Source organism: Vidua macroura, chromosome 25 (genome assembly GCF_024509145.1).
Source record: "Vidua macroura isolate BioBank_ID:100142 chromosome 25, ASM2450914v1, whole genome shotgun sequence".
Lineage (NCBI taxonomy): Eukaryota > Metazoa > Chordata > Aves > Passeriformes > Viduidae > Vidua > Vidua macroura.
The window spans coordinates 6,684,505-6,709,148 of record NC_071595.1 but is presented as its reverse complement, the minus strand read 5'-3'; the positions used below and the strand labels follow the sequence as shown (position 1 = coordinate 6,709,148).

The following is a 24,644-nucleotide window of genomic DNA, read 5'->3' as shown; positions in this document are numbered from 1 at the left end:
AGGACAGCTCCCATTGCTTCTGTCTCAGAGGACAACTCCAGCGATGGATAAAGGGCAATTCCCTCCCTCACATCCCCTCTCCAGCCCTCCAACCCCACAGCCAGCCAAGGACCTTCCCAGGAACCCCCCAACCCCACAGCCAGCCAAGGACCTTCCCTGGAACCCCCCAACCCCACAGCCAGCCAAGGACCTTCCCAGGAACCCCCCGACCCCACAGCCAGCCAAGGACCTTCCCAGGAACTCCCCGACCCCACAGCCAGCCAAGGACCTTCCCAGGAACTCCCCGACCCCACAGCCAGCCAAGGACCTTCCCAGGAACCCCCCAACCCCACAGCCAGCCAAGGACCTTCCCAGGAGCTCCCCAACCCCACAGCCAGCCAAGGACCTTCCCAGGAGCTCCCCGACCCCACAGCCAGCCAAGGACCTTCCCAGGAACCCCCCAACCCCACAGCCAGCCAAGGACCTTCCCAGGAACCCCCCAACCCCACAGCCAGCCAAGGAGCTCCCCAGGACCCCCCCAACCATCCAGGGACCATTCCCAGGAGCCCCTCAGCTACTCACACCCCGAGCCAGAGCCAGAGTAGATGTCGTCCAGCTCATCTTCTCCAAAGGGGTCGTCGTCCCCGGAGCCCTCCAGGTCCACGGGCCGCTCGTAGTTCTCATTGCGCCAGCGCTGAGCCTGTGACCAGAGGGACGCGTGAGCGGCTCCAGCCCCACCCAGGTGACACCACAGCCACCCCTCGTGGGACGAGGCATGGGAAAAGCCAGGCCAAGGCAGCAGCAGCACAAACAGCTTCCAGCTGAATCACCCAGAATCGCAGTGTTTTCCCCCAAAACAGCTCAGAGTGAGTTCACACCGACTCCAGCATTTCCCATGGACAAAAGGACCTTTTTTCTGGGGAGGGGAAACCCAACAATTCCTTTTGGAAGCTGTAAGAAAAATGCCTGGTTTGGTTCTCCAGCTGGCTGCTGTTCAGGCTCGATGATTTCCCTGTTAGTCCTGGCTCCGGTGTGACAGCAACACCTCATCAGCTGCCACAGCTTGGGAAGCCTCGAGAGGAAACAACGCCAGACTTCAAATATTCCCCTGCCTCCCAGAGCTGCGAAAACACGGGGAGCCCTCGCTGGCAGCGCTCTTAAACATCTTGTTTTGTGATCAAAGTGTCTCCTGTTGGCGTTGCAAGGAAACGCTTTGACACCTCATTACAAGGCAAACAAGGCGGCTTTGATCTGCGAGATCGCATCGGATGTTTCAAGATGTAACGAGCCAGGTTCGAGCTTCAGTTTCAAATCAAGGCCTTGAAGGGTCCCTGTCTCTCTCGGAGCATTTTACCTCCCGAAAACAGCTCGGGGTTTCTTTGTTTTCGCTGCAGCTTGGAGCAGGAAGGAGTTTTGAACAGTCAGGTGGAGAAATTTGGGACCTGACTCGTGTCTTGTCCCCACATCCCTTCTCCCATCAGGAGAGAGAATCGAGCAGCTCGAGAAGGGCAGGGGGATTTGAGCTTTCAAGTGTCTGAGCTGTGTCTGGCCGGATCTGTTCGAGCTCTCCCCAGCAGCCACCGGCTGTATCCTGCCGGTCTGCAACACCCCCACATGCTTCCCAAATCTCAGGGAATATTCAGCCTTTGCCCCCCAGCTGGGGGGGCATCCTGGATTCCCAGCACCCCCTCACCAGCAGCTCACTGGAATCTGTGATCCAGCAGAATAAATCCACGGGGATTTGGGAATTGCACAGCCCAAAAGTATGAGACAGGTCACCAGAAGTGATGGGAAGGCAAGGAAAAATGCCAAGGATTGAGACGGGAATCACTCTCATTTGCCTTTTGATGTTTTTATACAGAAGTATCAAGGCTCCCCAAGAAATGAGGAGAGCCTGGCCCATCCGCATTCCCAAGGGTGGAATTCTCCCTGTGTGACCTGCAAAGCCTCTCCCTGATGGGAGCCACATGGCCCCGCTCCCTTTGTTCCTCCTGAAATTGGAACCAGATGAGGCCGTTCCAGAGTCCTGGCTCTGGGCTTGGAGCAGGAAACGGGAATGGAAGTCCCAGCTTGGCTCAGCAGCTCCCATCTGTCCAACACCCATCTGTGCATCCATGCATCCACCTATCCCTCCATCCATCCATCCATCCATCCATCCATCCATCATCCATCCATCCATCCATCCATCCATCATCCATCCATCCATCCATCCATCCATCCATCCCTCCCCCATTCTTCCATCCATCATCCATCCATCCATCCATGGATCCATGGATCCATCCATCCATCCATCATCCATCCATCCATCCATCATCCATCCATCCATCCATCCATCCATCCATCCATCCATCATCCATCCATCATCCATCCATCCATCATCCATCCATCATCCATCCATCATCCATCCATCATCCATCCATCCATCCATCCATCCATCCATCCATCCATCCATCCCCCATCCATCCATCCATCCATCCATCCATCATCCATCCATCCATCATCCATCCATCATCCATCCATCCATCATCCATCCATCCATCATCCATCCATCATCCATCCATCCATCCATCATCCATCCATCCATCCATCATCCATCCATCCATCCATCCATCCATCCATCCATCCATCCATCCATCCCCCATCCATCCATCTTACCCTAAACCTGAACAAGCCCCAGCCAGGACCAGCACAAACCCCACAACAGCCCCCAGACCTGGGGGGACCCCACCTGCAGCACAGCCCCAGCCAAGCTCCACGAAGACTTAAAGACTTGGGAACAATCTCCAGGTGTTCCCGGTGCGCAGGGGGGTACTTGGGACATTGGGATATTGTTCCCGAAGAAGCCCCCTCACCACTCCGTTCCCAAGGAGCTGACGTAACCCCCTCCCAGCTGCAGCCCCGACGGTCTGAGGTCAGGCTCACACCATAAATCTTGGGAGCAGTCAGGGTTTATTTGGATTTAGTGCTGCTGGGATCGTTAACGCTCCGTGTGCCCCTGGCTGTGCCTGGCTCCCCCTCCCCGGGAACGAGGGGCTGCTCCTGGGGCTGCTCCCCCAGGAACGAGGGGCTGCTCCTGCTGGGAACGAGGGGCTGCTCCTGGGACTGCTCCCCCAGGAACGAGGGGCTGCTCCCTTCGGGAACGCGGAGCTGCTCCTGGGGCTGCTCCCTTTGGAATAAAGGGCTGCTCCTGGGGCTGCTCCCTTTGGAATAAAGGGCTGCTCCTGGGGCTGCTCCCCTCAGGAATAAGGGACTGCTTCCCCCAGGAACGAGGTCCTGCTTCCCCCAGGAATGAGGGGCTGCTCCCCTGGCCTGACCAGGGTGGAGAGGAGGGAAGGCAGAATTTGCCAGCCCGGGAAACCACAAATCACTCAGGACAGCAGCTCCCACCTCCCGACCTGGGGCTACCTCCCAATCCATCACAGCCCTCATTCCCAATCCATCACAGCCCTCATTCCCAATCCGTCTCAGTCCCCATTCCCAATCCATCACAGCCCTCATTCCCAATCCATCACAGCCCTCATTCCCAATCCATCACAGCCCTCATTCCCAATCCGTCTCAGTCCCCATTCCCAATCCATCACAGCCCTCATTCCCAATCCATCCCAGCCCCCATTCCCAATCCAACACAGCCCTCATTCCCAATCCATCACAGCCCTCATTCCCAATCCATCTCAGCCCCCAAGCCAAGCCACAGCTGCCTGGATTTGTCCAAAAAGAGAAACTTCCTCCAGACTTTATCCCTGCCCCAGTGGGCTCTGTGTGGTCAGACCACGGCTGGAGGGACCCTTGGATGTGTTGGATCCATCCCGCAGCCCCTGATCCCCCGGGATGGTGGCAGGGAGGGAAGGGGCTGCTGCTCCAGAGAGAAAACCTTTTCCAGGGCACGGATCCCGTGCCAGCCGAGGGCTGGGGGTGCCACACCAGCCATGTCCCCGTCTGGATCAGTCCCCTGCCGTGGCTGGGACGAGGGACAGGCTCACAGCATTCCAGGTGCTCCCAGCAGCCCTCTCCAGGTGCTCAATCCAAAGCTGGGCCACGCAGAGAGTTCCTTGGGGCAGGGAGGAAATCCCAGTGCGCTGCTGGCCCTGCCTCTGTTTCCCCTGTCACTGCTGTCACCCCCTGCCCTGGTGGCACCAGGATGCCATTTATTAGCCAGCTCCAGCCAAGGGCCAGCAGCTCCCATCCCTGCAATTCCAACCGCCCAGCTGACGGCTCTTGGCAGGGGTTCCTTCCCCAGCTCAGCGCTGCCTCATTATGGAAATTAACCCCGGGATCACGGCAGAGCCGCTGGAGGCGGCGGGATGAGGCTGGGCTGGGGGCCTGCGTCACTTCTGGATAAGGAGTGGGAAGGTTTCCATGTGCCCAGGGGGGAGCTGGCTGTGCCCAGGACTGTCCCGCAGCCAGGGAACTGCTCCTGTCACATCCCTGTGTCCCGTGAGGGGTGGGGGCACTGGGGGCAGCCCCGGCCAGGACCCGGCTCTGGCATCGCCCAGACCCCAAACAACGCCCCGTTCCCACTCCCCCAGGGTCCCCAAAGGTCACAGCTCTGCTGCTATAAAAACAAGCCCTGATGAAGAGCAGACTCCGGGGCAGGGCCAGAAAGTCACATTTCACGGAATGCTCCCTCATTGTGCTCTAAATGACCCCAAATACGCGCCAGACACAAAGGGCTTGGATCTCTGCAGTGACACCGGCACTACATCGAGCTCGGGTAAGAAACACATCCCCCGCCTCATCCCAGAGGATCCTTTTCCACCTGAAAAGGGGGATGGGCAGGTGATGATTCCCACCCGGATGCTCCCTGCCCCCTTCCACGCCTCCAGCCTGGCTGGGCTGGCAGGGAACGGCAGCCAAGGGGCCCCGGCGGCACAAATCCCACCCAAATCCCGCACCGAGAGCCTTGGAAAGCCAGGGAGGGCTCGGAGCCCCCGGCCTGGCAGCATCCGAGCTGAGCAGGGGGTCAGGGAGGCTTCAGCCCCTCTCCATCGGCTGTGTCACCACCCAACATGGACAGTGTCACCCCCTCCCTCTCCTCTCCCCTTGGCAGCCTGGGTGACACCATTTTACAGGTGAGAAATGTAAATCTGGGGTAAAGGGTCTCACTCAGCCCCCCCAGGAGATTTGGGGGCTTAAAAAATGCAGGGTACACAGAAGGGACCCTCCTGCCACCTTCATGGTACAAAGATGGCCCTGCAGAACCCTCTGCAGCGCTGACACGTCCTGGAGGACAGGGAGCACCTGGTTTGGAGCTTCCCAAATTCCCTGTGCATCCCTCCTTCCCCAGGCAGGGAGGGTCAGGGCATTTTATTATTTAGGACATTTTCCAGTCCATGGAAGGGCTTTTGCAGAGGATTTGGGGGCTTAAAAGAGGTGGAAACCAAGGCACAGAAGGGACCCTCCTGTCACCTTCACGTGTGGCACAAGGATGTTCCTACAGACCCCTTTTCATCTCTGAACATATCCTGGGGGACAGGGAGCACCTGGTTTGGAGCTTCCCAAATTCCCTGTACCTCCCTCCTTCCCCAGGCAGGCTGTTCTATTATTTAGGGCATTTCCACTCCAAAGGATTTAAACTCCCTAAATCTGCCCCAAAACAGATCCCAACGCAGGCTGCTGTGGTAAAAGCTCTCCGTGCCGAGCGCTTGGCCTGGGGAGGAGGGAAACCTGGGAAATCAATCCATCCCCAAGCACCGGGAGAGGCCGGGGAGCCTCCCTGGGATGCTCTCAGGCCCTGCTGCGCCGGTCGCCATCGCCACGGCAACGGTCGCCATGGCAACGCCTCCTCCATGGCGACGCATCCCGCTGGAGCCACGGGTGGTGTCCTCCAGCTCCAACCCAGCGATGGAGGCTCCTTCCCGGCCTGAAATGGGGTCACGGGGTGGGATAAGGTGGGGAGCAGGGGCAGAGGAGGCACCTCCAGCTCCTGGGGGAGCTCTCCAGATGGGGAGAATCCTGATTGAATTCCAGCATCCATCCATGGATTTTGAGGAAGGCGGGAGCAGCACCCCCAGCTCCAGGAGCTCTGACTGGGAGGGATCTGCTCCAGGTGGGAGGTGACAGGGACACCCCAGCCCGTGGGTGTTCCCAGCCCTCCTGGCTGCGGGCAGAACCTCAGGAGTTCTTTCCTTGAGGGAATCAGAAAGGAAATCAGGATCTGGCTCTGGAATGTTCCTGGGGATCTGGGACCCAGGTTTGGGTTGTGCCCGGAGCTCTGGCTGAGGGGACAAGTCCAGGTGGCCAAGTCCTTTCCTAGCCAGGTTCACTGGCAGCACCCACAAGCAGTCCCAGAGTGAACAATTCCAGGCAAACACGGAATTCCAAGGAGCTCAGTCCAGGTCCAGCCAGGCATCCTGAGGAGCCCACCCATCCCACAGCCCCCGGGACCACAAGTGGTTGGAGATGAGGAGGTTCCTGCTGCAATAAGACCTGGAAGGGAGAGCTGGGGATGGAGGGGATTTTATTCCATGATAGGAATCCCTGTGTCCATCCAGCAGCCTCTGGAATATCTGGGATGTGGGTTGGGGCCAAGGCAGGATAAGGGGAGCAGCAGCAGGGACACAGGGAAGCAGCCAGGTCCACATCCCAAAGGGGAAAGAGGGCAAGGAAGATGGAATCAGGGTGAAAGCACCTGGAGAACGGGACAGGGCCGTGCAGGTGACGCGAGGATCCATTTCCCATCCCACAGATCCCCATCCCCTGGTGCCATGTCCAGGTTCTCGTCTCTGCATCCCATTCCTGCCCATCCCGCTTCCAAAATGAACAGCAAAACCAAAAACCCAAAATCTCTACCCTTGTTTGGATTCCAGCCCCAGAGAAGCTCTGGGAATCCCAAATACAGAGACAGCTCTGAGAACCCCAAATCCAGAGAAGATCTGGGAATCCCAAACCTGGAGAACCTCTGGGAATCCCAAACTTGGAGAACCTCTGGGAATTGCAAATCCAGAGAAGATCTGAGAACCCCAAATCCAGAGAAGATCTGGGAATCCCAAACCTGGAGAACCTCTGGGAATCGCAAATCCAGAGAAGATCTGGGAACCCCAAACCTGGAGAACCTCTGGGAATCGCAAATCCAGAGAAGTTCTGGGAACCCCAAACCTGGAGAACCTCTGGGAATCGCAAATCCAGAGAAGATCTGGGAACCCCAAACCTGGAGAACCTCTGGGAATTGCAAATCCAGAGAAGTTCTGGGAACCCCAAAGCTGGAGAAGCTCTGGGAAGCCCAAATCCAGGGAAGCTCTGGGAGGCCCAAATCCAGAGAAGCTCTGGGAATTGCAAATCCAGGGAAGCTCTGGGAATCCCAAATCCCAGCAGCTCCGAGTGCCACGGGGGCACTGGGACAGGAGAGTGGCCCTGCCAGGATGGAGCCAGTGGATCAGCAGCAGACCAGGCTGTTCATCCCATGGCAGATCTGGGCACGTTGGAAAGCTTGGAATGACACAGCCAGGGCAGGAATCCATCAGGATTCTTTCTCCAGGAAAACACTTCTACACTGACAATATATCACGGGGGAAATGTTGATTCTTTGAATATTTTACTATGGGATATTTTCAATTAATCACCCCTCAAAAGTCCTTTTCTGGTGTTTTATACTGAAAACCTCAATAACTCATCCCAGCAAGCCATTTAGGGATACTATAAACAGCTGGAATAATACGAGCTCCACAAAAAGCTGGAATGAAAACATCGTTTCTAAAGTTTAAAAAACTCCACGATTCTTTTCCCACTCCAAAACATCGCTGAATTTCCACTCCCTGATCCAAGGCTGGGAGCTAAAAATAAATCTGTTGGAAAGCTGCTCTGGGCAGGAACCTGGGAAAAGACCACCATGGTGGGATTGAGGACCACCATGGGATTGAGGACCACCAGAGCTGCTCACGATGGAGATCCCCAAGGCAGAGCCCAGGAGGATGGGCTGGAATTTGGGGTGCAGGATGATGGAAAAGGGGTGTGGGTGCTCATCCCAGTGGAAATCCCACATCCCAAGGTGTGGCATGAGCTCAGCCAGCACCAGCCCCTTGTTTCGTGTCCCTTCATTGTTCCTCAGATTAATTAAACCCCCAATTAAGAGCTGCCCAAAGCACAGCGCGTTTGGATTTAATTGGCCACTCATTTTCTGCAAGGAAAATAATCATTAACATTGATGGAGGAGCTGCAATTATCCCGGATTTGTATGGATTCTCCAGTGCCAATGAGAGAAGCCAGGCACATCCCAAAAATGGACACGGAGGCTCCCGAGTTTCATCATCCCTCAGGGAATACCAGCTCTGTCCATTCCTGCTTTGGCTCCATCCATCCCTGCCCCATTCCATCCATCCCTGCCCCATTCCATCCATTCCCTGTTCCATTCATTCCCTGTTCCATTCATTCCCTGTTCCATCCTTTCCTGCCCCATTCCATCCATTCCCTGTTCCATCCATTCCCTGTTCCATCCTTTCCTGCCCCATTCCATCCATTCCCTGTTCCATCCATTCCCTGTTCCATCCATTCCTGCCCCTGTTCCATTCATTCCCTGTTCCATCCATCCATTCCCTGTTCCATCCATTCCTGCCCCTGTTCCATTTATTCCCTGTTCCATCCATCCATTCCTGTTCCATCCATCCCTGCCCCATTCCACCCATTCCATGTTCCATCCATTCCCTGTTCCATCCATTCCTGTTCCATCCATCTCTGCCCCATTCCATCCATTCCTGCTCCTGTTCCATCCATTCCCTGTTCCATCCATCCATTCCCTGTTCCATCCATTCCCTGTTCCATCCATCCATTCCAGTTCCATCTATCCCTGCCCCATTCCATCCATTCCTGCCCCTCCTCCATCCATTCCCTGTTCCATCCATCCCTGCCCCTCCTCCATCAATTCCTTCCTTCCCGGCTCTCCCAGCCTCCATCCCAGCTGGAATTCCCCCCCTCCTCATTAGGGAATTGTTTTAATTTGCTCTGCTCCATAATCCTATTGCAGCTTAACGTGCGCAACTGTCCCGGGCTTTTCTCACCTCCACCAAGGCTCATTCCAGAGCTCCCTCAGCTTCCCAGAGAGCTCCAAAATAGGAATTTCTTTAGGTCTATCCTTTTATTTCCCTCCCGGAGTGCTTGGCACAGGGATGGGCACTGATTGTTAAATCCCAACGGCTCTAGGGTGGTGCGGGTTGGCATTTAGGGATTCCCACATTCCCTGTTTTCCTTCCAGCACCTCCGGGAGCCGAGGGAATCTGCTCCTGTGCGCCCTGCCCAAGGAGAGGGAGTTTGGCCAAGAAAAACGGGGTTTGGTGGGTTTTTAATTGGATTTTTTGGAATTCAGAGCTCCGAGGGAGCACATGTGCCCGGGGGGGGAAAGAAATCACCGTGTGCCTCAGTTTACCTGCCTGTAAAAGATCTGCAAATAATCTAGGAATGAACGGGGAGTGGCTCCTGTCCCATTCCAGGCCTGCTGGGGACACTTTTCAATAGGGACATCCACGTCCCACCCACGTTTCCCTGTTTTCCCTTTCCCCAGATATTCCTGGGTTTGGATATGCACCTGCTTCCTTTTTCTTTTTATTTTTTTCAATTTTCCCTTTATTTTTAATGCTTATTTTTCGTTTTCCATCCCAGGAAAATGAAAAATTCTCAATTTTTAATTTTAGTCTCCAGAACCTCTTGGCTCTTCCCAGCAAGGAGACAGCAAAAAAAAAAAGTTCATTCCCAGCCCTCCTGAGCAGGAAGAAAACCTCAAAAAATTTGCACCTGAAAGCCTCAAAACCAGAAACCAAAAAAACCCCAAATTCCCGAGCTTTTCAGCCACACCTGACGACCTCTGTGGGAAGATCTGCACACTCAGAAAAACAAAAAATATATATTTTCCCATAAAAAGGAACCTGAGGAGGACAAGCTGTGGGGAAGGACTTGCTGGGGAGCAGCCTCCTCTCTCTTAATTAATCCCAAAATTATCCCTGAGAGGATTTTGGTGACCTGAATAAATGATTCCCATTTTCAGGACATTCCCATGAACCGCTCCCCTGCCCGTTGCCCGGCACAGGAAGAGCTAAAAACCAACATTTGGATGTTTTCCTCCGTTCCCGAGGCGCGGCTGATCCCTGGGCTGGATCCCTGGAATTCCAGACCCAAAAATCCCAGCACGAGCCCTGCTGGGACCCGGGAGGGGTTTGGTGACAGCTGCAGCTCCTGGGAGCGCCCAAATCTCCCAGCAGATGGTTGGGCTGATTACAGAGCCGGGGTCACGCCGGGGCACCCCGGCGTTCCGAGGGACAGGAAATCTTCCCTCTCCAAGCCTCGCGGCAGGAAGGAGCTTTTTGCCCATTTTCCACCACTTTTTTGCCCATTTTTGCCCATTTTCCACTACTTTTTTTGCCCATTTTTGCCCCTTTTCCACCACTTTTTTGCCCATCTTCCACCTCTTTTTCACCTTTCCAACATTTTTGCCCCTTTCAACCAGTTTTGCCCTTTTTTCGCCACTTTTTGCCCTTTTCCACCATGTTTTTCCATTTTCTGTCACTTTTTTGCCCCCTTCCACCACTTTTCCCCTCATTTCCACCACTTTTTGCCCCCTTGCCACCATTTTTGCCCATTTTCCATCACTTTTTGTCCCTTTTACACCAGTTTTTTCCCATTTTCCACCACTTTTTGCCAACAGGATCCCGTTTTTTCCCTCCAACAGCCGAGGAAACACCAACACCCAGGAATTCCATGGAAAAATCCTTTCTCCAGGCTCAGTTTTCCCTTCCCACCACAGCAGAAGGGAAAAGGGGAAGGAAAACATTGGGAAGGAGCTTCTTTTTGCCCATTTCCAACAATATTTGTCCATTTTCCACCACTTTTCCCCATTTCCCACCACCTTTTGCCCATTTTCTGCCATTTTTTACCATTTTCCATCACTTTTTTGCCCCTTTTCCACCATTTTTGCCAATTTCAGCCACTTTTTGCCCATCTTCCACCACTTTTTCACCTTTCCAACATTTTTGCCCCTTTCAACCAGTTTTGCCCTTTTTTCGCCACTTTTTGCCCCCTTTCCGCCATTTTTGCCCTTTTTCCATCACTTTTTGCCCTTTTCTACCATTTTTCCCATTTTCCATCACTTCTTGACCCCTTCCACCACTTTTTCACTTATTTTCACCACTTTTTGCCCCTTTTCCACCATTTTTGCCCATTTTCCATTTTTGCCTATTTTCCACCATTTTTGCCCATTTTCCATTTTTGCCCATTTCCCACCATTTTTTTCTTCATTTTCACCACTTTTCCCCCCTTTTCCACCACTTTCTGCCGCCGTTCCACCAATTTTTCCGATTTTCCACCACTTTTTGCCAACAGGATCCCATTTTTTCCCTCCAACAGCCGAGGAAACACCAACCCCCAGGAATTCCATGGAAAAATCCTTTCTCCAGGCTCAGTTTTCCCTTCCCACCACAGCAGCAGGAAAAAAGGGGAAGGAAAACATTGGGAAGGAGCTTCTTTTTGCCCATTTCCAATGTTTGTCCCTTTTCCACCATCTTCTCCCATTTTCCCACCACTTTTTGCCCATTTTCCACCATTTGTTACCATTTTCTATGGCTTTTTGCCCATTTTCCACCATTTTTTTGCCAATTTCCCACCATTTTTTCCTTCATTTCCACCACTTTTTCCCCCTTTTCCACCACTTTCTCCCTCCTTTCCACCATTTTTCCCCATTTTCCACCACTTTTTCCCAACAGGATCCCATTTTTTCCCTCCAACAGCCGAGGAAACACCAACCCCCAGGAATTCCGTGGAAAAATCCTTTCTCCCGGCTCAGTTTTCCCTTCCCACCACAGCAGCAGGGAAAAGGGGAAGGAAAACATTGGGAAGGAGCTTCTTTTAGCCCATTTCCAACAATACTTGTCCATTTTCCACCACTTTTCCCCATTTCCCACCACCTTTTGCCCATTTTCCACCATTTTTTACCATTTTCCATCACTTTTTGCCATTTTCCACCATTTTTGCCCCTTTCTACCACTTTTTGCCCGTCTTCCACCACTTTTTCACCTTTCCAACATTTTTGCCCCTTTCAACCAGTTTTGCCCTTTTTTCGCCACTTTTTGCCCCCTTTCCGCCATTTTTGCCCATTTTCCATCACTTTTTGCCCTTTTCTACCATTTTTCCCATTTTCCATCACTTCTTGACCCCTTCCACCACTTTTTCACTTATTTTCACCACTTTTTGCCCCTTTTCCACCATTTTTGCCCATTTTCCATTTTTGCCTATTTTCCACCATTTTTGCCCATTTTCCATTTTTGCCCATTTCCCACCATTTTTTTCTTCATTTTCACCACTTTTCCCCCCTTTTCCACCACTTTCTGCCGCCGTTCCACCATTTTTCCCCATTTTCCACCACTTTTTGCCAACAGGATCCCGGTTTTTTCCTTCTAACAGCCGAGGAAATACCAACCCCCCAGGAATTCCATGGAAAAATCCTCTCTCCAGGCTCAGTTTTCCCTTCCCACCACAGCAGCAGGAAAAAGGGGGAAGGAAAACATTGGGAAGGAGCTTCTTTTTGCCCATTTCCCAATGTTTGTCCCTTTTCCACCACCTTTTCCCATTTCCCACCACCTTCTGCCCATTTTCCACCATTTTTTACCATTTTCTATGACTTTTTGCCCATTTTCCACCATTTTTTGCCCATTTCCCACCATTTTTTCCGTCATTTCCACCACTTTTTCCCCCTTTTCCACCACTTTCTCCCTCCTTTCCACCATTTTTCCCCATTTTCCACCACTTTTTGCCAACAGGATCCCGTTTTTTTCCCTCCAACAGCCGAGGAAACACCAACCCCCAGGAATTCCGTGGAAAAATCCTTTCTCCCGGCTCAGTTTTCCCTTCCCACCACAGCAGCAGGGAAAAGGGGAAGGAAATCTCGGAGCGGGGCTGGTTTGGTGCCTCGGACAGTGCTGCCCTTGTTCTTCCCCGGAGCGGGGGAAACCCAACCCCGCTCCCTCCCCGCTCGCGATTCCCGGTTTCTCCGCGTCCCAGCAGCACGAAATTCCTTTAATCCACATTTTCCAGCTGCAAAATCCACCCTCCAAAGGTGCTCAGGAAACAACTGGTGCTTCCCACTCCCCCCGGAGCTGAAATTAAGGGGAAAAATGGAATTTTCGGTTTCTGCTCATTGCTCAGAGAGCCCTAAACTCAGATTTATCTGCCCTGAGCTGGAATTGTTCAGCTGGAAATGGAATCAACCCTCCTTTAGTGGCCTCACCTCGCTTTCAGCACAAAAACTGGAGGTAAATGCAAATGGAAATCAAATTTAAAGACAAACAAACCAAAATCAAGGAACAAATGAACAAAAAAAAAAAAAAAACAAAAAAAAAACAAAAAAAAAAACCAAAAACCAATTAAAAGAACCCATAAAACATTAAAAAAAAAAACCACAAAACATAAAAAAACCCCCAAAAGATCTGCAAAAAATGCCCCAAAGCCCTACAAAAAACCTGAATGAAAACAACAAAAAAAATCTAAAAAGCAAAATCAATATAAAATAAAATAAAAATCACAAAAACACCCCAAAACACCAAAACCAACAAAAATCCACAAAAAAAAATCCTAAAAACCACCAGCCTCATTTTCATCCATATTTTTCCATCCCTTTCCTTTTTTTTCCCCCTGAATTTAATTCAGGGAAAGTGAGAATCTCTTGCCCTTTTCCCACCACTTTTCTCTGCTATTCTACCACTTCTCCCCTCATTTTCCACCAATTTTTGTCCCTTTCCACCACTTTTTTCCCCACCACTTTTTCCCCTTTTCCACCACATTTTGCCTCCTTCCCACCTTTTTTTTCCTCATTTTCCATCCTTTTTTGCCCCTTTTCTATGATTTTTACTTTCTTTCCCACCACTTTTTTCTCTATTCCACCACTTTTCGCCCTTTCCCACGACTTTTTCCCTTTTTCCATCATTTTTTCCGCCTTTCCACCATTTTTTTTTCCTATTTTCCATCATTTTTGCCCCTTTTCCATGATTTTCCCCCCTTTCCCACCACTTTTTCCCCCCTTTCCCCACCATTTTTAGCCACCAGGAGCCCGTTTTTTGTGTTATTTTTGTCATTCCCAAGGGATCCTGCTCAGGTTTCCAGCTGAAAGGAAAAGTCCGGAATCAGCTGAGCCCTGACCTGAGCCTGGCCCAGCTCCGGTTTCCGATCCCGGCCCTGCTGGGCTCAGTTTACCCGGAAAATAAAAGAGCTGGAGCTCCCAGTCCCAGAAATGAGGGAAGGACAATCCCAACCCACGATCCCGCTGTTCCTGGATGGGGAATGGGGGATTTTGGGATTTTGGGATGAGCTGGGAAGCGTTTCCAGGTTTTCTGTGGGATGGTGGCGGTGCCGGAAGGATTTGATCAAATATTTATGGAGTTCTTGGAGTTTGCTGCTGCCAGGGGTTTAAAATAACCAAACAAGCAAAAAAAAACAAAAAAAAAATAAAAAACAAAACAAAACAAAAAAAAAACCACAAAACCAAACAACAACAAAAAACCACAAACAAACAAAACAAATAAAAAAAAAAAATAACCAAATTAAAAAAAGCAAACCAAATCTGTGGGAAATGAATTTGTAAAAGATCCTCAAAGCCAGACAGAAGGCTCACATAGTGTGCATCTGTATGCAAACCTTGAGAGAAGAAATGGTAACTTAAAAAAATGCCACGGAATAAGGCATTCGGGTAAAAAATAAAATGAAAATAATTTTTAAAATATTTTAAATAAAAATTAAAAGAATAAAATAAAAATTTTCAAAGCACCTCTTAATTACCCCATCTCTAAATAAAAAAAACCATAATCCAACACAAACTAAAACAAAACAAAAAAACAAAACTCATCAAAAAAACACCAAAAAAACCATCAAAACCAAAATAAAACCACAAAAAATACTCCCCCTCAAAACCAAAACAACAAAAAAAAGCTACAAACAACCTAAAAAAGAAACCCTAAAAAGTTAGTTCTTATTCCACCACTGCTGTGTTTGTCCAGTTTTTTTCCCAAAGCCCCAGAAAAAACCCTTAACAAAACCACGCAAAAAAAAAAACACACCAAAAAAAAAACCCACAAAAAAACCCCGCAAAATAAAATCCACCATAAAAAATCCCCACAAAAAATAACCCACAAAAAAAAAAAAATCCCACAGAAACCCCTGAAGCTCTCGCAGGGCAGGGGAGCTGGAGGAGCTGCTCCCACCCCTCCTTCCCAAGGATAATTCCATGGATGTTCGTTTTCTCAGCTCTTACAAATCTCATCCAATTTTTGAAATCCCTTACGAATCCATGTCCCGCCCATGGAGCCGGCGGGGGTGGTGGCGTTTCCACACCTGGCAGAGCGAGGAAAAGCGGGAAACGCCTCCAGGTGTCGGCCCCAAAGCTTTGGGGGATCCATCCCAGGATCCCTCCCCGTTCCCAGAGAGCCACCAGGGCCCTTCCCTTCTCCCGCCGTGGCAGTGTTTTCCTGGAGCCTGGAATGATCTGGCAGCAGATCCAGCTGTCCTGGCCTCCACCTCTCCTGGAGGGGTGAGCAAAGCCCAAATTTGGAGTGTCTGGGGGTGTCAGGGCCGTGACTGAGCCAGCAGCTCTGCCAAGCACCACACACGAGGCTCCCAAGAAAACAAATTTAAAAAAAAAAAAGCAGAAAAAACCACCAGAGAAAGAAGAAAAAAGCTTTCAGCTCACCAGTTGGTTTTCTTTTCTCTCTCTCTCTCTTTTTTTTTTTTTATTTTTTTTTTTTTCAGATCTAAAATTGATTAAAATAAACCCAGGGATCTGACTGAGCTGTTTCTATTTAGGACCTGAATAAGGACTGGTGAGCCCAAAAGCTGATCTGCTTTGGAGCTTTTTTTCCCCAACCGTATCAGTTGCTCTAATAAAAGATCCAGCCTCTCCCTGGCAGCCTCCTCAAATCCTCCGGCTGCCACAATTCCGCACGGAAAAACCACCAGCAGCACGGATTTCTGCTCAGCAGAGGAGCAGCCAGCTCACCCAGCTGCTGCTTGGCTTAAAAAAGAAAAACAGTGAAAAGAGAGAATTTACGTTAAAAATCTGCCTCTTTCTCTTGGGTTGTTTGCAGGGCTGGTGGTGGTTTTCCCCTAAAATATTCCCACAAATCGTGGGAGCCTACCCAGCAGCAGGAATGATGCTGGAAAAGCTGTGGGATGTGGTTTGAGGGCAAAGGGAAGAGCCCAGGCCGGGCTGAAGGGGCTGCTGGGCTGGGCCTGGCTCTCCTGGGCCTGTGGGAACACTGGGATGTCCGGGGAAGATGATCTGAGCTGAGCAACATTTTTGGGATGCTCAGACAGGAATTCATGGAATCACAGAATATCCCGAGCTGGGAGGAACCCCCAAGGATCATCCACCCCCCCAGGATCATCCCTGCCCAGACACCCCAAAACCCACCCGGGGCATCCCTGGGAGCGGTGCCTGGAGCTCCGGCAGCCTCGGGAATGTCCCCGCTCCCTGGGGACCCTGCTGTCCCCTGGGAATGGCCACCAAACCCTGGCATGGGCGGTCCCACCGCCCAGCCCTCCCTGAGCGCCCAGTCCCCAAATTCCAGGCTGAAAACCCCGACTGGGACAGGCTGGGAGGGACCTGGAGGTGCCCCAGCCCCACTCCCTGGGGACATCCCGGGATTGTCCCCGCAGCCCCCAGGGAAGGACGCCCGGCTGTCCCAGGCTCAGGGGATGCTCATCCCCTTCCCCACGCCCGGGGGATGCTCCAGCAAGCCAGGCTCTCGAAATCCAGGAGATTTTCCTCCTGCTGGTGGCACTTCCAGCCCCGGCAGCGGGGCTGGCACCGCTCCCCACCCGCCACCCCGCGGGGTTCGGCTCATGCCGTGCTCCCGTGGCCAGTTCAGCGAGGGCCAGGGCGAGGATTAGGGATGTGCCAGGGAGGGATTAGCCAGAGCCCTGCCCAGCTCCGTGTCGGGGGGAGGGCGCAGCAAACACCGGGGCTCCACATTCCATGGATTTTCAGGGTGCAATACAACAGGATTTACCTGGGGAGGCTGAAATGCTGAAATTCCCCGTGGGAGAGGCACAGGAAACCTCAGGGCTCTGCCTTTGGTGGATTTTTAGGCTGCAATACAATAGGATTTACCTGGGGAGGCTGAAATGCTGAAATCCCCCGTGGGAGAGGCACAGGAAACCTCGGGGCTCTGCCTTTGGTGGATTTTTAGGGTGTAATAAATCCCGGGGATGCTGAAAAGCTGAACTTCCCCGTGGGATGGGCACGGGAGATCCACTGGAGGAGGTGACCAATCCCTACCTGAGCAACGGGACAGAAATTCCTGCTTTTCCCAGGAATTTCTAACCCTCAGTGCCACCCCCTTGTCACCCGGGGGAAACTGAGTCACGGGGCCAATCCCGGCAGGGTCGTGCCCCTCTCCAGCAGCTTCACCAGGAATCACCTCTGGAAGGAGCGGGGATCTCCTCTGCTCTTCCCTACAAACACCAGCCCCCCAAAAACGTCCCCGCTGCACCCAGAGCTCGTGCTCACCCCAGCCCCGTCCTGCCTCCCCTCCTGCCCACGTCCCAAAAAGCACAATCCAGGGGCTCTGGATAAATCCCCTATTTTTAGCAGCTCGTATCGCGGCTCGTGGCATTCCCGGATTTCGGAGGGTGCATCAATGCCAGGAGGCGCAGGGACACCGGGCAGGACAAGGCCCAGGGCACAGAGCTGCCCCTTTTTGGGGTGGAGGAGGCGCCGTGCCCTGCGCCAACCTCACAATACCCAAAATAAAGTGCTTTTTTTGTGCCCTACACTCACCTACAATTATCCCAAATAAAGGGTTTTGCGCACTGGGCTGCACTCGAAATGTGGATTTGGGCTCCCAGCCCAGCCCCGGAGTGGCAATGCTGGAAAAGGGCTGATGGTTCTGCTCTCCCTGGCCCCAAAACCCTGCCAGGACCCGGCTGCAGGAACAGGGAACAGCCCCACCGCCCTCACATCCCACGAGGGAATGTGGTGCTCCCTGTCTGCACAACGTCCGTGGGGCAGTGTCCCGAAACCCTCCAGGAAAACCCAACAGGAAAACCCTCCAGGAAAACCCTCCAGGAAAATCCTCCAGGAAAACCCTCCAGGAAAATCCTCCAGGAAAATCCTACAGGAAAACCCGACAAGGAAAATCCTCCAGGAAAACCCGACAAGGAAACCCTCCAGGAAAACCCTCCAGGAAAATCCTCCAGGAAAACCCTCCAGGAAAATCCTACAGGAAAATCCTACAGGAAAACCCTCCAGGAAAATCCTCCAGGAAAATCCTACAGGAAAACCCTCCAGGAAAATCCTCCAGGAAAACCCGACAAGGAAACCCTCCAGGAAAACCCTCCAGGAAAATCCTCCAGGAAAACCCCCCAGGAAAATCCTACAGGAAAACTTCCAGGAAAATCCTCCAGGAAAATCCTACAGGAAAATCCTACTGGCAAACTTCCAGGAAAACCCTCCAGGAAATTCCTCTCCCTGGACACCAGGAGTGAGGTGGGGCAGGGACCTCAAGGCTTTACCCAGGGAGAGCAGAAATGCCCCGACCCCCCTGAGGTGCACAGAACTCCCCCCACCCCAAAACAACATCTCCAGTGCCACCCATCAGCAGCCCCGACAAACCGGGAGTGTCCCGAGAGGGCAAAGGCCACCCGGTGCCCCAGGGTGACACTGCTGTCACCCGGGACACCCAGCCCTAATGGACACCCCCTATGGCTCAATGCCCCACCCCCAGGCGCCAGCAGCTCCCTCTGTCCCCCTGTCCCTCCTGTCCCTCTGTCCCTCCTGTCCCTCTGTCCCTCCTCTCCCACTGCCCCTCTGTCCCTCTGTCCTGTCCCTTTATCCCTCTGTCCCTCTGTCTCCCGTCCCTCTGTCCCCCCATCACTCTGTCCCTCTATCCCTCCTCCCCCTCTGTCCCCCCATCCCTCTGTCCATCTGTCCCCCTGTCCCTCTGTCCCTCTGTCCCTCTGTCCCTCTGTCCCTCCTCTCCCACTGTCCCTCTGTCCCCCTATCCCTCCTCTCCCTCTGTCTTTCTGTCCCTCTGCCCCCCATTCACCTGTCCCCCTGTCCCCCCCATCCCTCTGTCCCCCTGTCCCCCATCCCCCTGTCCCCCTGTCCCTCTGTCCCCCTGTCCCCCTGTCCCCCTGTCCCCCATCCCCCTGTCCCCCTGTCCCCCTGTCCTCCATCCCCCTGTCCCTCTGTCCCCCATCCCCCTGTCCCTCTGTCCCTCGGTTTATCCCCCTAAGCCGATTGCGGTGCCGGCCCTGCCCGCTCTGACCCTCCGGTGAGCGCCGGCGCCAGGTGAGGCCGGAGCCGCCCGGGGATTACAGGGAATTACGGCACCGCTCGGACGGGTGACAGCGGCCACACGGAGCCACCAGAGCCGAGGTGGCACCAGCGAGAGGCACCACGGAGATGGATACATGACCAACCTGCCCTTCCCACCCTCCCCGAGTGCAGGGGCGGGACCCCCTTGTTACAGATCCATATTATATTTCAGCTTTTGGCAAATACTAAAGTGGAGTTTATACGTGTGGTGTTAAATATCTGTGTTGTAAAGACACAGGTTTCATTTCTGTTGTTAATGAAGCTCAGTGCAGTCGCTGATGTCGGTGTGCCCGTGTTAAAATGCTGCTGGGATGGGATAACAGCCCATGGACACAGGGTGAGCACACCTGTACAGATCTGCCCCCCAGCAGCACTCACCGCCTGAAGGCAGCGTGGGCCAGCGCCCAAACGGGAGGGGATCAAAAGGACTGAAAGCACAGCCAAGGAATGTGCACGCTCTGAAAAGGTGGAACCCAGGAGGAGCCAGGCTGAACAATTCTTGGAGCACCTAAACTAGTTTGGGGAAAAGTTTACCATGCATAATTGTCTATGAATATGCAACAGGCTGATGTAATTAAAAGGAATTTAAGGGGTGTCCCCGAAGGTGACGGCGTGCTCTTGGCTGAGTGCCAAGGTGCACCCCATAATAACCTTTGCTCTGTGGTCCTTGTCTCCTCTTGTCCTTTACTGAACTTTTTACATTGTCACAGGAGAGTGAACGTGTTTTTCACACCCTGCTCCCATGGGTTGGCTTCCCACTGGCAGAGGGCAGGGCTGGATGGGATCTTGGGAATTGGGAATTGGGAATTGGGAATTGTTCCCTGTCAGGGTGGGGAGGGGCTGGGCTGGAATTGCCAGAGCAGCTGGGGCTGCCCCTGGATCCCTGGCAGTGCCCAAGGCCAGGCTGGGCACTGGGGCTGGGAGCAGCTTGGCACAGTGGAGGTGTCAGGGTTGGAACAGGATGATCCCTAAATTCCCTTCCCATCAAAGCCATTCTGAGATCTTTCATCTTAATCCCAACCATGACAGGTGGCTCTGGCCCAAATCTCCCCAAAACACAGCTGGGAGATGCCCTTGGGAGATTTTCCCCCTCTTTCCATGGATGCACCTGGCTCCAAACTGGCCCCTGAAGCTGCCACCCACCCCTGCCACCCCAGCGACCCCAAAACGAGGAGTGTCCCCAAGCCAGCCCCTCTGGGGACACGGGGAGGCTCTGAGGGGGATCCTCCCTGGGGGCTGAGCCGCTCACCGGGACGTTCCCACATGGATTCAGGCTTCCTGACCTGCTCCGGGCTCCGGGGCTGAGCAGGGGCTGCTCCTGCAGGGCCCAGATGGCTCCGGGGATCCTAATCCCGCTCACGGGCCGGGCCGGCAGCTGGGGAGGGGGAAAGCCACGGGGAAGGAGTGTCCCAAAGCAGGGGACAGAAACCTGGAGATTTGGAGGGGATGGGACTCAGGGCGGGGGCTCTGGCAGCTCTGAGGTGCTCCTGGGGGGTTAAATCCCCTCCTCCCGGAGGAATGGCACAAGAAAACTCAAGGAAAGATCCACAGAAAGCACAGGAACAGCCCCAGGATGCGTTTCCAGAGCTGCTTGGGCCAGGAGGCTGCTCCACGCCCGGGAGCCACCAAACTCCGAGGAAAAGCAGCTCCACGCCTGGAGGAGCTGCACAAAATCCCCTGCACAGTCTGGCCAAGGTGTGTCCCACCAACCTGCACCTCGGGATCATGGATTCATGGAATGGTTCGGGTTGGAGGGACCTGAAATCCCATCCAGTGCCAGGGGAGATGGGCAGGGACACCTCCCACTGTGCCAGGTGCTCCCAGCCCCAGTGCCAGCCTGGCCTTGGGCACTGCCAGGGATCCAGGGGCAGCCCCAGCTGGAATCCCAGCCCGGTGTCCCACTGCTCTAACTGCAAATATTTTCCCTGCTAGATCTCACCTAAATCTCCTTTATTTGAACTGAAAGCCATTTTCCCTTGTCCCCTCACACCAGCCCTGGCTAAAGGCTGTCCCTGAGGCACGGGGGAGATGGAGCTGCTGGAGAAGGGCTGGACCAGCCCTGGGCCCTCCTGAACCTTCCCTGCATGGATTAACTAATCCCGGGTGGCTCCCGGGCCCGGTTTTAACTAATCCCGGGTTTGTCTTGTGGGTCATTCCCAGGCCAGGTTTTAACAAATCCCGGGTTTGTCTCGTGGGTCATTCCTAGGCCAGGTTTTAACAAATCCCGGGTTTGTCTTGTGGGTCATTCCTAGGCCCGGTTTTAACTAATCCCGGGTTTGTCTCCCTGCTGGCTCCCAGGCACACCTGCATGTCTCCCGTTAATTAAGAGGGGGGAAAAAAAAACCTGTGGGAAATAGATTTATAGAAAATTTATAAAACTTGGTTTTAGTTTTATTTTTCTCTTAACAATGTTTGTCCTGTTTCTAAGTTGATATTTCTTAAGGTTTGGATACAGATGCATAACATGTGAGGTTTTTGTTAGGGTTTGAGAGTTTTCTATAAATCTGTTTTCCCACATTTCCCCCTCTCTCTTGAACGGGAAAAACTTTTTTGAAGGTTTTGTTTATTGATTGTTGTGTATAGTGAAGTATATAAGGTATTATTGGCATTGTTACTATAATAATTAATGTATAAAAATTTATTTTGTAAAGTTTTTTGTAGTTAAGGTGTAAAACTATTTTTAAATAATTTGTTAAATTATGATTTATTGTTTGTTTTAATTTTATTTGTTAAATTTTTTACTTTTTGAACTTGTTCCTGAATGGATTTAGAACGGTTAGATAAATTCATATAATATAATTTTTTTAAGTTTTTATAATTATGTCTATGTGTTACTAAAAGAAAACTGGTGGTGGGTTTTTTTGCACGGTTGAATGTTTGATAGTATTCATATTTTTTATGTTATTTATTGCAATAGAAGTAGTATCGATTTTCTTATTTAGTTCATACTTCAATTGGTTTCATTGCTAATGCTACATTTGAGGTAAGTTGAGGTAGAAATAAACTCGATGTAATATTTTTGGCAGGGTTTTAGGGTTTGAAATTGTTATTACAGTTTTAATAATGATGAGTAATTTTTTTTATTTTAATGTTTTTTTTTGGAAAACCGCTGAGGGAGATGTGAAAGGCGGGAGCCCAAAGCTTCGGATGCCAAAACCGAGCCCTGGGCGACTCCGGAGGGTTTGGCACAGAGGGCACGGAGCAGATGGGCTGGCGGCTCCCAGCTGGGGATTTGGGGGTTTTGTGTCCTGGGATGCGCCGGGAGCAGAGGGAGGAGGAGAAGGAGCTGCTGAGCCGGGGCTGCTGCAGGGGTGAGGGGATGGGGGACTGCTCTCCCTAAGGCCAGATCCCGGTGGGACAGAAATATCCCCGGGCTGGAGCACAGGGAATCCCTGGCAGCACCGTGGGCTGCACACCGGGACCCAGACGGGCACCCCGCGAGCAGAGTTTGGCTTTCCAGGGCTCCCAGAGACTTTTCCAGCCTCCTCCTCCTCCCCCTTCCCGAGCAGTCCAGGCCAGATCCCGCTCCCACCTTGGGCTGTGTTCCCAGCACAGGAAGGACCTGGAGCTGCTGGAGAGAGCCCAGAGGAACCCACGGAGCTGCTCCAGGGCTGGAGCCAGGCTGGGAGAGCTGGGGGTGCTGCCCTGGAGAGGAGAAGGCTCCAGGGAGAGCTCAGAGCCCCTGCAGGGCCTGAAGGGGCTCCAGGAGAGCTGCAGAGGGACTGGGGACAAGGCCTGCAGGGACAGGAGCCAGGGAATGGCTCCCAGTGCCAGAGGGCAGGGCTGGATGGGATCTTGGGAATTGGGAATTGTTCCCTGGCAGGGTGGGGAGGGGCTGGGCTGGAATTGCCAGAGCAGCTGGGGCTGCCCCTGGATCCCTGGCAGTGCCCAAGGCCAGGCTGGACACTGGGAGCACCTGGGGCAGGGGGAGGTGTCCCTGCCATGGCAGGGGTGGCGCTGGATGAGGTTTAAATCTCCCTTCCAACCCAAACCATTCCGTCATTCCACAGCTCCACAAAACCACGGGATTTTTGTCCCCCCAACCCTCGGCCCTGACGTCTCATTCCCGCTGCAGCTCCCGCCCAGAGCCGATCCCGGCTGCTCCTGCCCGCTCCGATAAGAGCCCCGTGAACAATGAAAAGGCGAGGAAAAGAGCAATTCCCGTTTTTTGCAGCCAGCCGAGCGCAGCCCCGGCCCTCCCAGCCCCCCTGGCTCAGGCGATCCCGGCGCTGAGATCCCAGCAGGAACCCAGATCCCACCGATCTCGGTCTCTCCCAGGGAAAACCCTGCCCAAAAAGGCTTTGGGATGTTTGAGGAGCCCCATCCCGGCTCCCTCGGCGCTGGGGAAGGGATCAGGGCGCTTTCGGCTCACATTCCCCGGTCGATTTCCAGTGGAAGAGGCAGGACAATGGCGCATTGTGCGCCGGGGAGAGGAAAATGATCTCATGGTGTTTGTGGAAGGAAAGGTTTCAGCTGGAAACGCCCCCGGGCCCGGGGAAACAGCCCCGGTGGAGCCGGCACCGGGAACCTTCTCCAGCCGCTCTTCCCGGAGCGCTCCCGTGGGGAACAGCCGGGGCTCGGCCCCCAGGCCCGGGAGGAGCGCCACGGGTGATTTGGGGACACGGGGACACAGCCCAGGGACCACGAGCCGGCCCCAAAGCGCTTCTGCTTTCGGTGACTCAGGAGGCACAAATCCCCCTGCTCGGGGCCACCGCGGTGTCGCTCGTCCCCGCGGGCACAAAGCCACCTCCCTCCACGGGGACACCAGCCCGGAGGGAGCTGTCCCACGGTTGGATGCACCGGGGCTGCTTTTCCCCTGAGGAGTCTCGGGAAAAGCCGGGGTCGCTCCCAAAGGAGTCCCCGAGGGAGCTGGGGGTGCCTTTGGGAAGCCAGGGCTCTGTCACTGTGCCAGGGCGCTGTCGCCGTGCCAGGGGACGCTCCCTCGACACCGCAGGAGAGGCAGCTGCGGGAGCAAAAAGCCTCTCAACGACCACAGAAAGCAATCGTGGGGTGTTTCCCGTTTTATTTGGCTCCTTAAGCGCCACTTCATTTGCTGGGGTCGGCTTAATTGTGGTCATTAAGGGGGCGAGGGAACGGCTGAGCTCCCCAGGGATGGGCTGGGAAAGGAGAGGAGAGCTCCAGGGGCAGATTTCCCAGAGGGAACATCCTCCAGCCCTACAAGTCATCCTCCTTTCCCCAAATCCTTGCTCCCCGGCGGCTCCTCTCCCTCCCAGCCGCTGCCTCAGTTTCCCCAGCCCCTCACTGTGCTGCAGTTTGGGGGGACCCGGGACTGCCCCCACCCCGAGTTCCAGGAGCAAAAGGATTGGCACAATTGAGGGGAATTTCCAGCGTGGAAAGGGGGTCTGGAGCAGGCGGAGGGAGGGGC

The 24,644-nt window shown here is 53.4% G+C and overlaps 1 protein-coding gene across 3 annotated transcripts in view; it reads right to left on the bottom strand.

Annotated features, from left to right (window-relative positions):
• SDC3 (syndecan 3) overlaps positions 1-24,644 on the bottom strand; it is a 50,481-nt gene that overhangs the window by 11,746 nt on the left and 14,091 nt on the right. For all 3 annotated transcript variants that reach the window (XR_008440568.1, XR_008440569.1, XM_053998517.1), the window contains exon 2: positions 562-679. Coding sequence is in view for 1 of the 3 variants with exons in the window: in XM_053998517.1 (XP_053854492.1) it covers positions 562-679 (118 nt within the window). In the remaining 2 variants the exon portion in view is untranslated. The remainder of the gene's footprint in view (positions 1-561; positions 680-24,644) is intronic.